The sequence below is a fragment of the Heloderma suspectum genome, chromosome 1 (genome assembly GCF_057233095.1).
Source record: "Heloderma suspectum isolate Gila_16-S chromosome 1, 16-S_ref, whole genome shotgun sequence".
Taxonomy (NCBI): domain Eukaryota; kingdom Metazoa; phylum Chordata; class Lepidosauria; order Squamata; family Helodermatidae; genus Heloderma; species Heloderma suspectum.
In genome coordinates, this window is record NC_139458.1 from 21,021,502 (window position 1) to 21,034,474 (window position 12,973).

A 12,973-nucleotide genomic window follows, 5' to 3' on the forward strand; every position below is an offset into this window, starting at 1 on the left:
TGAAGGTCAAACTATATGTTCCAAACATGCTTTTCCAGAGTTCAACCCTAATTGGCCCAGGATAAAGCCAAGCCTTTGCATAGGCAGAATTTCATTTAAAAAACTGATTATGCAATCCTTGCCTATGGCTATGCTAGGGACTCAATGGAAAGCACATGGTTACTTTACTAGTTTCAGTCACCAGCATTCTAGTGAAAACTTTACCTCAGTTTTCAATGAGCTTGTTGGGGGGGGGGGGGAATTTCCTGGGGTGGGAGCAAAATTCTCAACAAGGTTGAAAAGCCTGCCTTGGTATATATTCAAGATTAAATTGCAAAAAGAAAAGAAAAGGTATCTTAAGAGCATTTGTTGTGGTTATTTTCTTCGTTATACCTCATTATAGCTAAACCAATGTTAACAAAGTGGGCCAATCAGCCTTTTTAAGCAAAAGGATTTGTGGCTTTGGCATCCTTACCTAGGCCCATTTAATTGCTTGTAAGTATAATCACTAGGTATGTAGAAAGCCAGTGAGTGGGCCAGAAATATGAGTGCTTCAGGAAATATTCTGCATTGGTGAACTGGGTTAAATCAGTGCATTGCATTTTCCACTCACAGGTAAGTGGTCCTTGCAAGTGGCTTCTCCACCAGTCACCTAAATCACTTCAGATACCTGACGACATCCTACTTAATATGGGACAAGCTCATTGTTCAGAGCAATGCACCATCATCACCCCCCCACACACACACACACAGCTTTCATGCTGAGCTAATATATTTTTTAAATATTTTATTGAAAAGCATAGCAACATGAGCATTTTCAGAGTAAACAGTAAGAAAATCATGCCTATTTCCAAGAAAATCATGACCATTTCCAGAGGGTTGCCACATAATCATAGAATAGTAGGGTTGGAAGGGGCCTACAAGGCCGCTATGATTTGTTTGCAAGCAAAAGCTTAACTAATGGTGGCATTACAAGCAGAGATGCACAGAGGCTTTCTGAGAAACATCACAAATCTTCTGAAAAAATAGTTAAATTTGATCTCAAATTTTTCCACCTGAACAGGGTCATCTAAACGTGCCTCAGGTGTAGGCAAAAGACCCCCTTAGATAGATTTTGCAGATCTTACTGACATCCTTTGAACTTCCTCTGAAATTACAAAGATTTCCCCTGTACCCCGCAAGCAGGACTCTCCAAGCTCACACTGAATTTTGCTTTAGATGAAACATGTGGTACCTGCAACAAGACGTTGCAATATATCCTCACCTCCTAGCGGGGGTGCTTCTGTTCAAGGTTCCAGCCAGCCAGCCCCTCTTCGAAGATACTCCATTCCACACCCTACTCGTTTTGTTTTTGTTTCCGAAGTGCCTAAGCATCTCATTTCTTTAAAACACTGTAAGTTGAAATGCACAATGTAATTTCTATATTCTAGATTTCTGTTAAAGTGTCTACCCTGACACATCTGCCACTGAGCTACAATAAAAGGCTATAGCTCAGTGGTAGGGAACATTGCTTTGCATGCAGAAGTTCTCAGGTTCAGTCTCCATCACCTCCAATTAAACATTCATGCAAACAATACTACTGGTGGACCAGTGGTCTTGACACACTGTAAAACAGCTTCATATGTGGTTTAAAGACTGCAGTTTGTTCCATCTTCACACTTTCCTTCCTGAAAACATCATTCAGTTCAATGGGCAAGTGTGGGAGCAGAGTTTTACATGTTGCACCCTTACATATTAATGGCAGACCATTTCCTTTCATAAGAATTGGTTTTTAAAAAATCAAGGCTAAGAAAAGAAATCTGTTTACTACATTATTGCTAAAAACAGTAAGCATTAGGTCATGTTCTTCAGTACTTCTCAGCATAGCTTGCATTAATATGTGTACAGTATGTGCCTTTTTTTCATGACCTGATAAGAATTCCATGTACCTAAAGAAAATCAGGAAAAATAGATTAGATATATACAGTTCACTGTCCGGGCACTACTTCCAATCAACCTCTCCCCTTCCTAACTATAGCTTAAAAAGTAGCCTACCACACTCGTTTTCAACTCTTATCAAGGTAATCTAAAAATTGTATATCCTGTCCTCTATTGCATTTTCAGTTCTTCCAGATTTTTATCACATACAAATTTGATGAGTTTACTTGCTATGCCATTAAAGAAAATGTTGAATTGTGGCCAGAGCACATGAACACCTGTGGAATGGAATTAGTTACCTCCATTCTGTTTAATGCTAATTTACTGAAAATTATTACTCCATTAAGGGTGCGATCTTACCTTGATTGTCATCAGCCTCCGAATTTGGATGCTGCTGAGTATCCTATGCAGGGTTGGAGCAGGGACCCACTCCTCCATGCTCCAGCCACCCTGCATTTCTGCCAAGATGGGCGACTTCAGCCGTCTAGACACAGCTCCGGGGAGGGGGAGGAAAGGGGCCTGGAGACCTGATAGGAAGCTGCATAAAGCAGCTTGCACAGTCTTCTCCCTTCCCCGTCCCTGGGATCACTCCCTTTCCCCCATCTTCATGCTCCATTTCCGAGCACAGAGATGTAGCCGGCACAGACAGAACCACGCTGGCTATGAGGGGGTGGGGGGGGCATGGTTTCTCAGAACTGAGGTTAGAACCTTGGCTCCAACCTCGGTTCCCAGAAACCGAACAATCCCACGGCCCTCCAGACAGTGTCTAGCAGTCATAGGATTGCTCCTTAATGTACTTTTTAATATGAAACTTGGCTTGATCTTTCAAGTTTACTGGCTGTTGTCCAGATGCTTTAAAAAGACCACAGTTATTGATCTGAAATACAGGTGGTCTGGGCTGGGTGGGCAGAGGGAGCAGAAGACTGGGCTACAAAAGTGTATGACAGAAACTGCACCGATAACTTAGTTGCTAGAGCAAACAGCTACTGGAATGCTGACATCCATTTATATAGCACCATAGTATGTTGCACCATACAAACACACAAACCAGGATCATTGCCCATAGAAGATGGCATACAATTTAATATACAGAGATAAATACAAGTCATTTCAACACGCCTGTGAACAGACGAGAAACGTGTTCCACAGTACAGAGTTATATTTCAGATAATCTGAAAGAGCATTTGAAATTTGAAGGGGGATTTCAGAGCCTGCCTTGTTAAATATTTACGCAGGACAATTTCATATATTTCACAGCAACAAGCCCAGAGTTGCCACCAAGTGTACAATGAAGAGGAAGCTGTAGACCATCACAGCTCTACGGAAAGCATACCAGCATGATACATGCATTTCAAAACATGTTTGCCTCATTCATGATTCCAATTTTTAGGGGTAAGCTTACAAAGAATCTTAGTAGCACTATTTTTAGCTGATCTGGAAGCACTCCCACTGTGTCCAGTCCACACTTATATTTTCTATCTAGGATTGAGTTGTGAAGGAGGAAAACAACCCCTAAAGGTTGGCTAGTCTGAAGTAGATGCTCACTGTGCACTGCGCTGATTGGATGCCCCTGTGATGCCACCAAGAAACCTCCCTGCAATCACTAGAGCAGTTTAATGCTTAAAAAAAAAACTTTCCTCCTTTTAACGGAGATGGGAACAAATTCCAGAGGCTGCAACAAACTGTATTAGTTTGTTGCAGCCAAACCAACAGAGTTTGGGGCACGAAAGAGAATTATGATGACATAAGCTTTCATGGGCTAGAATCTACTTCAGCTCTCTTAGCGACTGAGTTTTTTTAGCAGGATCATTCTTCTTTAATCACTGGTTTTCACAGCAGCTTTAGATGACGCCGCTGTTCTCCTGCTGCTATCTCACAACTTTCCTTCCCTTTTCCCATGTTATCTGAGAAGGGGGAAAACCCGGCATTTTCTGTGCTGGCGATTGATATCATTTCCCCCTGTGTATTTCCCTTTTAGCGCTTTTTCCCCCTTTGTGTGGGCGTGTGCTAGGGGGTGTTGCTGGGCCGTGTTGAATAACATTGTCATGACAACAAATTGGGCGGGGGGAGGTCACTGACCACTTCCAGAGAGACTGTTTCTGCCTCTCTCCCATTCCACAGCAGTGCTTACTTCTGAGTAAACTCACTGGCTGTAAGGCTTTCCTTTCCTGGGAGTAAGTGTCACTGAAATCTGTGTGGCTTGCTTCTGAGTAGGCATGCATAGGAGTGCATTGTAAGTCTACTTAAAGTAGCAGTCTTAAGGCCTCCCATCCCCTTCAATGCATTCACTTTGAACCTCCCCCTCCCATTGACTTCACTGATTGCTTCTTCTCCCTTTTGCTCACCAGATTGATGGGCTTTTTTCTTCCCAGGGTGGGTGGGGGACTCTCCCATATCAGCCACGCAGGAGAAAGGCTTGACAGTTAGGATTTCAATGGGTATTAAAAGTGCCTTTTCTCCTCCTCTGAATAAATACATCATATAGAGCTTGGAATGGTCATTTTTAATAATTTCCTTTTGGGGTGTGGAGTTGTTTTTAGATAAGGCAGTAATGCTGAGGTGGTTTTCCATAGTACTCCCTCCCACCTAGCCAGCCACTATCTTTTGTCCTAGCCCACCTTGCAGGGTCGTTGGTAAGAATAAGGGGGAAGAGCAACAACAGTGCAGGGGGGGGGAAGCAAGCTGGGTCTAATGAAGAAGGTGTCCCTCATGAAGCGGTCGCCTGGGAGGGGGGCTGCTAGGAATGGCTTGGTCCATTGACTGTATACAAGTCCGTTTGTGTTTTTCTTACTTCTGTAGTTGGGAACCCGGAAATCGGTAAATTCAAACTCAGTAGTCCAAGCAATATACTGCATTTGATTCCATCACACACTAACATATTTAGCAGAGAAGGACTAGCATTGCCAGCAACCTGGGGGTAAACCACCAAGAAGACTCTGTCTCCCTTGGAGGAAGAAGGGGATCAGCTCCCATAGCCTGCTATCCAGATCACTTCCGACTTCCCTCCTGCTGTGGAGGAGTGGAGGGATGGGGCAGAGCCATCAATCATGTTACAGGAACCAATGATCAGGGGAGGGGAGGGAGTATGGAGCCAGCAGCCCCCTTCTGTCCTGATTGTTCCATGCAGCTCTGCCCAGCCATGAAAAGATATACTGCGGAGGGACGCACTATGAGCGATGCCTGTATACAGGGCCAGTGTAAATCCCAGAAAGGATCTTGAATCAAAAGGACCAGTTTGTAGTGGGATAAAATGCCAGGTGTGAAGAGAGCCTTCTTCAGATCCATTAGGACAATGAGCAAATAGAGAAACATAAGAATGTTCATGCTGAACTTTGGGAAATACAAAAGGCAACCTAAAGCATGGGGAAAGGGCAAAACAGACAAAAAAGCCAGTATTCAATTCGTTCACACGTACGCCTGTAATTTAAATTGCAAAAGTGGGCTTGCACAGCAGCTAAAGAACTCATCTGTTTCTATATTCTGTCTGTCTTCACCCAAATTGTTTCAGATGGATCCAGTGCCCTAAACATTCTGCTGGTTCAAGTGCCTTAGCAATGAGGTTTCCTGGCTCTCTCCTCAACTCACCCTTCAAGGGAGAGGCTGTAGCTCAGAGGCAGAGCACCTGCCTTGCATGCAGAAGGTCCCCGGTTCGATCCCCAGCATCTCCAGGCAGGGCTAGGAAAGAATCCTGCCTGAAACCCTGGAGAGCTGCTGCCCGTCAGTGTCGCCAACACTGGGCTAGATGGACTAATGGCCTAACTCGGTATAAGGCAGCTTCCTGTGTTCCTAAGGCACAGCTTATTCACACGGTGGTTTGTTAAGGAAATAGATAGTTATGTGCAAAAGGTTACTGTGAGAGCCAGTGGGAACACTACATGCTGAAACCAGAGAACCATGGCCATGATTCATCCCATTTTCTAAAGGACCTATTCCACATGCAACAGATGATACACATACAGACACGGACCAGCAAATGCCATTAAAAAAAAGGCTTACCACATTAGGCCATGAGCTTCCTCAAATATTCCACAACTTTTTCATGCCCTGCAGCCTTGGCCTACAAGAAGATATTTCAATATCAGTAAGCATCATCACATGATGTGTATATAGATGCACATGTACGTGCTCAACACACACAGGACATACACACGTACGCACCAAATCATACTGTTTCCTTATGCACCATCCTGTATGCATCACTCTTCAACGGAGGCTCTGCTTCAGATCCGTTCAACACCTGAGGCCAGAATGGTATCTACTACAGGGCATTTTTTGTGGTGGCATCTTCCTTATGAAATAACCTCCCAAGAGAACTTCACCAGGCTTGCCCCACTGGAAACTTTAGGAAAGCAGTACAAGTGTTTCTATACCACCGCATTTAAAATTATAATGGTGGAGTTTTTTCAGAGAGTCAAGGATGGTTTGAAAGATAGCGAGGTTGTTTAGAAGAGGGAACACTAGAAACTCATACCTCTTTTTCGGAGCTAGAAACTGAGTGGTTTTATTTTTGCTGCTTTCTATTAACGTTTATTGTTATCTATCCATTCAGAGGTTTTATGTATATTTTATTGCATATTATGTTACTTTTAAATGGTGGTCTAGATGGCTCTTTGAGCTGAGTTGGCAGGATACAAATTTAATACAGATAGATATATAAAAACATCTATACTGTACCACATACACTCAATTAGAAGCATTAATTGCATTAAGGCCATGACTAGAAAGCAGCTCTCTCGCTCTCTCTCGCTCTCCTTCTTTCCTGTCTCTGCAATTTAGCATTAATCTAGAAGTATTAGAAGCAGAGCCTGGAAGAAAGGAGAGAGGGAGAGGAAGAGGGAGACGGAGAGAGGGAGGGAGGGAGAAGTTGTGCAGGCATTTGCACAAACTCCCTAGCAATTACTTATTTGAATACTGCCATTCTTGGTGGCCCTGCTAATTCCCTCTAGGGAACAGCCCTCTGTCGCTCACAAGTGTCAAGTATATAGGATACACACACAGGAGATTCTGTCTATGATGCAGGTCTCCCAAAGCGTCCCACCAACAGCACAGCTCCATTGTATCCTCTAAAACGTCACTCCAGTTAGCATGGCTGGCTGGGGAATGCTGGGAACTGTAGGACTTTTTTCTGTCTAAACATGCATAGGATTGTGCCCTAAGTGGTCTGGGAGTATCTAGCCCTGGGATCTCCAACATGGTGTTTGTGGGCACCAATGTGCCCACAGACACCCCTCTTGGGATCTGCCAGGCTCCCTGCCCCTCCTGATTTTTATTTTATTTCTTAAGAATTGCTTTTATTTATTTTTTTAATAACTGGGAGGCTGGCCTGCTGTAAAGCCAAGTGCTGCCATCCAGTGCCATCTTGATTTCGGTTCAAAAGAGTGGTTTTGCATTTTGGAGCTCAGATCTCACCTCTGCCTTATACTTAGTGTCTTGGGCAAGTTATTATTCTTTTAGTCTCACCAGTTTGTCTTCTGAGAAATGAGCATTTTGTGACCAGCCATGTCCATCAGGGTAGCTGTTTAGTGAATGGGCAATTCCCCTCCCCCCATGGCAGCCATTTTGTGTGAGCATCCCTGGCACACTCTCAAAATTCCAAATATGCCTACTGACCCAAAACGTTTGAGAAGCCTTGCCTCTAGCCTCTGTCTAGAAGAGATGTCTGAATTTAATACCTACATTAAACAGGAGGCCCACTTTACGTATTACAATAGTTATACTTGCCACTTTAAATGGAGTATTCCCATCGTAACCGGGTTGCTTCAGATCCACACCAGCCAGATGCCATCCGTGCAGACCATCAACATCTCCATTAAAAGCAAGACTGGAAAATATATATATATATATTTATATATATAATACTGGGTCCAGCAGACAATTCTTCTAGTCTAGTCCATTATTCTGTATTAAAGGCAGTACAAGTTGCTTTACAAACTTACAACACAATCATGCCTGTTTCGTTGTCAAGTCTTCCAACCAAAGGACTTGTGAACGAATGGAGCTTTCTAACAAATCATTTTTACCTGCATAACGAACACAAGCCAGTTTCGCTTCTGTTGCTTAAATGTCATAGGTTTCTTCCAAGGAAAATTGGGGACAGTAGTTGTAGGCCTAGGGATCTCAAACACAAAACTCTCACTGTCCACACAAGTCCACCAAAGGTGGTGGATCATCAGAGGGGGAAAGAATAATTTCTTCATTTGATCTGAGGAATGAGGGAAAGAAAGAAGCAGGAATGGGTTTGAGGCAACAGGGAAGAGACATGGAGGGGGAAGTCTCGGGTGTTGCCAAGACAGAAACATCCCAAAGTGACTGTCTCCCCCATTGCAGCAGTCCTTCAAGCTTCCCGCCTTTTGCTTCAGCTTCCTTAAGGTGACTTCTCTAGTTGTCTGTCTTTAAAGCTGAGATGTTTTGGAGTACCCAAACATTTCACAACATATTTCTGATTGAACTGGACATACATGCTAGCTGCCTTGATTTCTGCCAGGGCTCCTGCGCCTGTAACAGCTGAATGACAGGCAGAGGACAGTTTCTACCACCATCCTGGAAAAAAACTTCTCCTGTTGAATTTCTGTCATGTACCTGTTAAAAAGAAACCTTTCCACTTGCATAGGATCTCCTTCCACAGGACAGATCCAAAAGGCTTCCAGTTGGCTCTCATGGCTCTCAAGTTATTGCCCATGCTCACTTTCAGGATGATGAACAATGTTAAACCTTTTGAAAAGATGTGGGCACCACACATTTCTTATCTGAGTGATCATTATAGGATGGATATTAACTCCTTGAAGACCTTTTAAATGTTGCCAATATATTAATATGTATTTATTCTGTCATTTTCATATGTTAATTACTGTTTTGTGGTTTTGAATATAAATATTATATAATATTATATACAAATATAAATATAAATATTTATCACTGCTCAGGAATCTTGTTAGATATACAGCGGTAAAGAAATCCTGTAAACAAATAATAAATAAATTATTTATGTAGGAAAGGCTTACATTTTTAGCAGCATTAGAGATTACAATTAGTTTTAAAAAATCCTAAATTAAAATTTTAATGAAGATTGCAATTCTAAACATACTTTCACAGAAATTTTACTGAAATTAACTTAAGAGAAAACATGTTTAGAAAGTGCAGCATTAATGTGCAATGGAAAGATGTTTCCGTTTGGGAGTTTAATAAGTGAATCATACTAACTTCATCACCTGCCCTCCAATTCCAATATTATGCCTAATAATAAACACCTTCTTCCTACTCCGCATAGTTATATGCAAAGGTCCACATAGTTAAAGCAATGGTATTCCCCTTAGTAACCTATGGCTGCGAGAGCTGGACCATAAGGAAGGCTGAGTGAAGGAAGATAGATGCTTTTGAACTGTGGTGCTGGAGGAAAATTCTGAGAGTGCCTTGGACTGCAAGAAGATCAAACCAGTCCATACTCCAGGAAATAAAGCCAGACTGCTCACTTGAGGGAATGATATTAAAGGCAAAACTGAAGTACTCTGGCCGCATAATGAGAAGACAGGATACGCTGGAGAAGACGCTGATGCTAGGGAAAGTGGAACGCAAAAGGAAGAGGGGCCGACCAAAGGCAAGATGGATGGATATTCTGGAGGTGATGGACTCGACCTTAGGGGAGCTGGGGGTGGTAAAGGCCGACAGGAAGCTCTGGCGTGGGCTGGTCCATGAAGTCACAAAGAGTCGGAAGCGACTGAACGAATAAACAACAACAACTTCCTACACAAGAACAGACTGGAAAAACTGATCTGACACCTTGCACCCCACGCACCCCCGGCACAGATGAACAGTTCTTAATGCCTTTCATCCTGGCACAGATTAACAATTCTTCATTGTTGATTAAGAATTGGCTGCCAATATAAACTCTATTGCATATGCTCAGTAGCATAACATTTATACCTATGTGAAAGAAGCACATAATTAACATAAGCCTAAATTTATTATACTGCAGTAAAGATGAACACCTCTGGTAGTTACAGAGCACACACACACACACACACACACACACAGCCTATATTTCCCAAAAGCCATAAATAAAAGAGTGTTCAGAGAACTAAATTGGGACCCTGGATACAGGCATTCTTGCCAATACATCTCTGTCCTAGTAAACATTTTTGTTTTCTTAGCTCAAAAGTCTTAAATCCTGAACCATCAATTCCATAGGGGTACAGGGGCTCCAATATGTATACGGAGCTCCCCACCCTCAAAGGCTTCCCCTACTTCTTTCAATGGAGGAAGGAGCTTCCACCATGGAAGCCACACACGCGTATGCAACGCTACCCCATCCATTGAAGGAAACAAGGAAGGTTCCTCATGTAGATCTGTTTTGTCACCTTTGTCTAGATCTCACTCATATCCTACTGCATCCATTATTGTTCAAGATGCAATCCATCTTCTACAATCAGCATGATCAATTGGTAATGCTTTTCCTGGAATGTACCAATTCAGGCGGCAGATGGACACAGTTTCTCTTTTGAATACTCCATTGCTAAAACCAAAACAAAACAAAAACCTCCCTGAGCACAGGGGAAAAAAATGTAAGGATAACCAAGCTAGTTCCTTCTCCTTGATATGCCCATTTTTCTATGTGTGGGGAGAGTTCCACCCCACACCACTGCCCCCCTGGTGGAACATGCGGGCCTTCATCTCTACAACTTAAAGTGGTACACTCCAGGATAAGCTTTAACGTTTGTTTCTGCTGAATGTACACACTGGACCGTCAACTCATTCAAACCTTTTACAGACATGTTTCTTCACTTTGTGTGGCATCATAATAGGGCCAAGGCAAATTTGCGTCCCACACCTCTTACAATGTTATTACTAGAACATTCTTTCGCTATTGTATTGTTTTCTGTGCATTGGCTTCTGTGCACTGACAACAACAAATCCCGGAGCAGGGAGACAAACAAAAGGCTTGGAATGTCTGCCAGGAAAAGCAGGACAGATTACAAAAGCTCCAAACAGCTGAACAAGCAATACTGCTCGATGAATCAGCCACACAAATTAATAGGGGTGTATGAGAAGAAGCTTTCGACAGGCTAGTTTCACCCAGTGGGTGTGCCCATGACCAAAGGGGAAAAGGCACAGGTAGTTTCATATTTCACAACGTAAGATTTATCCCATATGAAAATGCAGTTTAAATGGGATATCCTGCAGTCAAGTTGTATTGCATTGCATGTTTTTACTTTAAAATTTGCCAGCCAAATGCAGTGTAAGAGCAAACCTGGGGCAAAAGGATTTTGTTATTCTTTTTAATTTCAAGAAGGCTGTAAAAATAGAAGTCAGCAAGTAGCCCTCTCCAAGAAAAATCTGGCATTCTGAAGGATGATGCTTGCCTCTTCCAGTTGACAACCTAGAGGCAAAGTAGGTGCGGCAAGATAACTTACAGGCAGGGATTTTTAGGGTGCGGGGAGTGGGATGCTGGTTCACTACCCCTCACTCACTTCTCGAAGTAGACCTCTAGGGAAACTAATAACTTACTGGTGTAAAGTACCTCCTCTAGCAGAGATGGCAAGAGAAGAGAGCCATTGTGGTGTAGTATTTGGACTACAAGTTAGCGTTGGACTAAAGGTTGGACTAAGACTAAGATGGCTAGCTGGGCAATGCTAGGAGTTGTAGGACTTTTTTCTGTCTAAACATACATAGGATTGTGCCCAGTTACCACGTGACTTGGGGTTTTGTCACTATCTTTCCGCCTAATGCACCTCACAAGGTTGTTGTGAAGACAAGGGCAGGACCAGGTATACCTCCCTGACGTCTCTGGGATAAATTATTTTTATCTTTTTCCCAATACTGGGAATACTTTTCCCAATACTGGGACTCAAGGCGGCCTTACAACATTAAAACTGCTACAATTAAAACCTATGAAAAGAAATATAAATACAACTGTATAAAAGTTAAAAATATAATTAAATCATCAATATTAAAATTGTAAAGATATTAAAACATTAAAAGATTAAAAGAAATAAATTAAAATAAAAATGAAATAAATAAAAACAAGAGATGTCTGAGAAGTTTTCAAAAGGCTGGTGGGTGTGCAAATATTTCCTTGAGGCCAGTCAGTGGGATTTTTTAAATAGCAAAAGTTATGGAAGTGTTACATTTATGGAGTGCCCTCTACTTAAAACCATATAAATTCTGGGACTTTAAAGACCACCTATATTTCTGAGTGATCTTTAAGATCGCTTAAGGAGAGCCTCTTGACTATAGCACCTATGGATCAAATTTGTATCATGAGTGCAAACAAAACAGGTCTTCTCAGTGGCTCCCCACAACTGGGGAACTCCTATCCCTAGGAGATTCTCCCAAGACCAAACTTGAGTGTTTTCTGCAAGCACTGTATGATCTTCCGTGGGGCTGGCATTCAATGGCCAAGTATGGTTTAGCAGCTATATGGTCATTTTAGTTTCATACAGTAGCTTAAAAAGCTCTTCATAAACACAGAATTTAATATAGTGTTTTAGAAAGAGCCAGGAAAATATAATGGACAGGGGCTGGAGATCAGAAAGCGGCTAAGACTGCAATCCTTTGCACACTTACATAAGAACATAAGAAGAGCCATGCTAGATCAGACCAAGTGTCCATCTAGTCCTGTTCTGTTCACCAGCTGCCTGTGGGAAATCCAGAAGTAGTACATGAGAGCAATAGCACTTATACATGGCAGTAATCCATGGAAGCAATATATGGAAGTAAATCCCATTGATCACAGTGGGACTTCTGAATACACATGCATAGGATTGTACTGCATGAGACTGAGCTACAAATCAGCAAGCCCATAGCTCGAATTTCATCTCAGCCATGAGCTCACCAGGTGGTCTTAAACCGCTCAGCCCCCCAAATGCAATATGAGAATAATAATACTCACTCACAGGGTTGCATTGTGCACTGAAATGTACTATACAGGAACTAAGTATTCAATATTATGTATTTCGTTTTATTACTATTATTAAGCTACAAAATTCATTGGGTGGCTTTGGGCTAATCTCAAGATCTCAGCATAACCTATTTTACAGGTTTGTTGTGAGGATAAAATGGAGTAACACCATATAAACTATCC

General features: G+C 42.3%; 1 protein-coding gene across 1 annotated transcript in view; it reads right to left on the reverse strand.

The window, feature by feature from the left end:
* Positions 1-739: 739 nt before the first annotated feature.
* LOC146356986 (60 kDa lysophospholipase-like) overlaps positions 740-12,973 on the reverse strand; it is a 102,580-nt gene continuing 90,346 nt past the window's right edge. The window contains exons 14-16 of the mRNA XM_084826635.1: positions 7,618-7,717; positions 5,893-5,953; positions 740-1,907 (exon numbers count right to left, since the gene is read on the reverse strand). Coding sequence (XP_084682761.1) covers positions 5,897-5,953; positions 7,618-7,717 — 157 coding nt within the window. The 3' untranslated portion in view covers positions 740-1,907; positions 5,893-5,896. The remainder of the gene's footprint in view (positions 1,908-5,892; positions 5,954-7,617; positions 7,718-12,973) is intronic.